The following is a 2,972-nucleotide window of genomic DNA, read 5'->3' as shown; positions in this document are numbered from 1 at the left end:
TTGAGATTTTTGTCAAAACATTAAACCTCCGAAATTTGTCCTCCTAGATAAAAAATCCTGGCTTTTCCACTGTTGAGAATAGGTATGAATACTTTTTACACAATGACAATAGTAGGATTAATATTCAGTGTAGGAATAGATGTGGCTGTTAGTTTGACACAAAGATAAGTAGGATGCCTTTGTGGTGGAGTGAAGTGTAACTTCAAGGTGCGTGCAAAGAAGTTAGTCAGACAACAAACTTGGTAAATTAAGTGTATGAGGTTGAAGCATACATGTATGAGAACCAAGGAGAACCAGAAGGTGACTACAGAGTACATTTCAGAAATCTGGAGGAGTTTAAAAGTAATCCTAGTTGGAGGATTAAGCAAATCAAAGATAGGGTGCTGTAAGACCTGGGTATTCAAATGAGCTACTTTAAGGCTTGGCTGGCAAGGTGCAGAGCTAAGTTGATCATTTTTGGTTCAGTAACTGAGCAATATGCAAGGGTCTGGGATTATGGGAAGGCTGTGATGAAGTATAATTCAAGGTCTGGTTGTAATGCGGTAGTAGATGGTATTGATCAGCCTGAGCCTCCCTTGTTTATGAGGATGTTCATTTGTTTAATGCCTTTGAAATATGGTTTCTTGAGAGGTTGTCGGCCAATCATTGGGGTGGATGGCTGCCACCTGAAAGGTGCTTACCAAGGTCAAATTTTAGCAGTAGTGTCCAAGGATGGGAACAACAACATCTATCCTATAGCTTGGGCAACTGTTGAGATTGAAAACAGGAAAACTTGGGAATGGTTTTTGGAATCATTAATGCAGAAAATTGGAAGTGCGGGTGGTTTTGGATTCACCTTCATGTCAGACAGGCAGAAGGTAAATAGTGCCGACCCTATTCTGTGGTGGTGCTCATATAATTTGTCATTATTTTGAATATGTCACTGAATTGGTAGCTATTTGGATGTTGTATGACAAGGATTGGTTGAAGCTCTAGCTGCAATAGTTCCAAAGGCTGAGACAAGGTTCTATGTCAGGCATATTTGGGCAAATTTCAAGCTGAGGTTCACTAGCTCTGTCTTCAAAGAACTTTTTTGGAGTGCTGCTAGAGTAACTACATATGTATGTGCTTAATTCCTTGCTTAATTCATGAAGTTGATTATTTATTGTTGTGACACTTGCTCATGTACTCAATTTCTTACTTAAAGTCACTTAATGGCTCATGAACTCAATACCTTGGTTATTAATTACTCATGAACTCAATGCAGTTATTAGAGATGCTAGAGACAAACCTATCCTCACCCAGATGGAATGGATGAGGAGGTACATGATGAAAAGGAACAATGAGAAGTGGGAGGACTCAAAGCTAATCACAAGCAACTTGACTCCATATATTGGGAAGCTATTTCAAAGGATGAGTTATGTGTCTAGGAATTGCATTGTTCAAGCTGCTAGGGATGCAACTTATGAAGTGCGGCTCAAGGATGACCAGGTTCTAGTTGATTTGGGAAATGGAACCTGTAGTTATTATCATTGGCAGCTTACAGGCATTCCATGTGTGCATGCATGCATGCAAGACCAAAGGTATGATGTTGGGCAGTATGTCCATCCTTATTACAGCATGAACAACTACAGGAGGGCTTATGAGCCTATAATACAACCAATGTCAGGCCCCAAACATTGGGAGAGAGTGAAAATGAGGGAACCTCAACCACCAGCTTTCAAAGTGCAACCAGGAAGACCAAAATTAAAGAAAAGAAAACTGGAGCATAGGAAGGGAACATTTGCAGATGGGAACAACAGAGCAAAAATAGGAAGATCAGTGTAGGAATTGTGGTGGATTTTGGCACTATGACAAGACTTGCAAGCTCCCTTCTATACCTAAACCAAGTGAGTAAAGATCAGTAGGGAGACCACCTTTAAAATCACCATGGGTAGTGGAGGAGAGGAAGAAGAGTGAGATTAGAGCAGCAAAGAAGGTAAAGATTGCTTCATGTTACTAACTTAATACATTTTCTGATGCAATTGGTTGTTGATCCTTTTTTTTGTTTTAAAACAGAGTGCAATAGGGGTAGGACCTAACAACATTGGGAACAGGACATTCCCCCAAGAGCAACCAGGTTTTGAAGAGTAAGAGGAAAGGTTCACAGAGTCAACAACGAGCCTAGCCAAAATCTAAGCAACAAAGTACACCCTCCTCCAATCAACCTTATCCAAGCAGCAAAGAATAAATACAACAAGATAGTGTGCAGGCGAGGAGGGCTAAGCTGCAGACTTTCAAAAATGCAAATTTGACTCAATGAACTGTTGTTGTGTGATGAAATAGACTTTTAGGTTGATATGTTGTGAATTCATGTAATAAACTAACTGTTTGAGGTATTATTTTGAACATACTTTGGTGTTAGGCTTTGAAAGCCTATTTTGTTAAGTTGTGAAACTAATTTTCTTGGTTATGTCAATGGAATGTGGGATGTTTAGGTACTTATTAAATTCATTCCTTGCAAAAGATATCTAGCTTACATTGCAAAAGTAGAAGTCACTGCCACTATAATCCATTACAAAAGCATTAATGTTAACTAACTAATGTTCAACTACACCTTAAGCATTATACAAACTCCTATAACTAGAATCACTAGCATCACTGTAGTAATCCCAACAACAACACAAACAACTGTAGACACTTGATTGTGTCTCCCCAAAAACCAAACCCAGTGATGAGTGCATTTCACGTTTTGATTGACGAGTTCGGCAAAGAGTTGAAGGGTTGCACAAAGTTTCCGTAAGCCTTGACTATATTTTTAACCTTACCCAATGTGTTTTTAATCCAAAAAGATTCATTATCTGTTTTTAATCCCAAAACATTCATTTCGTGTCCTTAAAATTGTTCATTTCGTGCCCAAATTATAAAAATGTCCAAACCAGATTATTTTGGTCCATGTTCCCGGTCCAATTATTGTTTAGTTGGATGGGGCTGAAAAGCTCTTTCCAACGATA

The 2,972-nt window shown here is 38.8% G+C and overlaps 1 protein-coding gene across 1 annotated transcript; it reads left to right on the top strand.

Moving 5' to 3' along the window:
- The first annotated feature begins 272 nt into the window (after positions 1–272).
- Positions 273–1,806, top strand: LOC110697683. Its single transcript, XM_021875069.1, has 4 exons — positions 273–385; positions 485–864; positions 958–1,104; positions 1,247–1,806. Exons 1-4 carry the CDS (start codon positions 273–275, stop codon positions 1,804–1,806), a joined length of 1,200 nt encoding a protein of 399 aa, XP_021730761.1.
- Positions 1,807–2,972: the final 1,166 nt, after the last annotated feature.

Source organism: Chenopodium quinoa, unplaced genomic scaffold (assembly GCF_001683475.1).
Source record: "Chenopodium quinoa cultivar QQ74 unplaced genomic scaffold, ASM168347v1, whole genome shotgun sequence".
Classification (NCBI taxonomy): Eukaryota; Viridiplantae; Streptophyta; class Magnoliopsida; order Caryophyllales; family Amaranthaceae; genus Chenopodium; species Chenopodium quinoa.
This window is presented reverse-complemented; position numbering and strand designations above follow the sequence as displayed.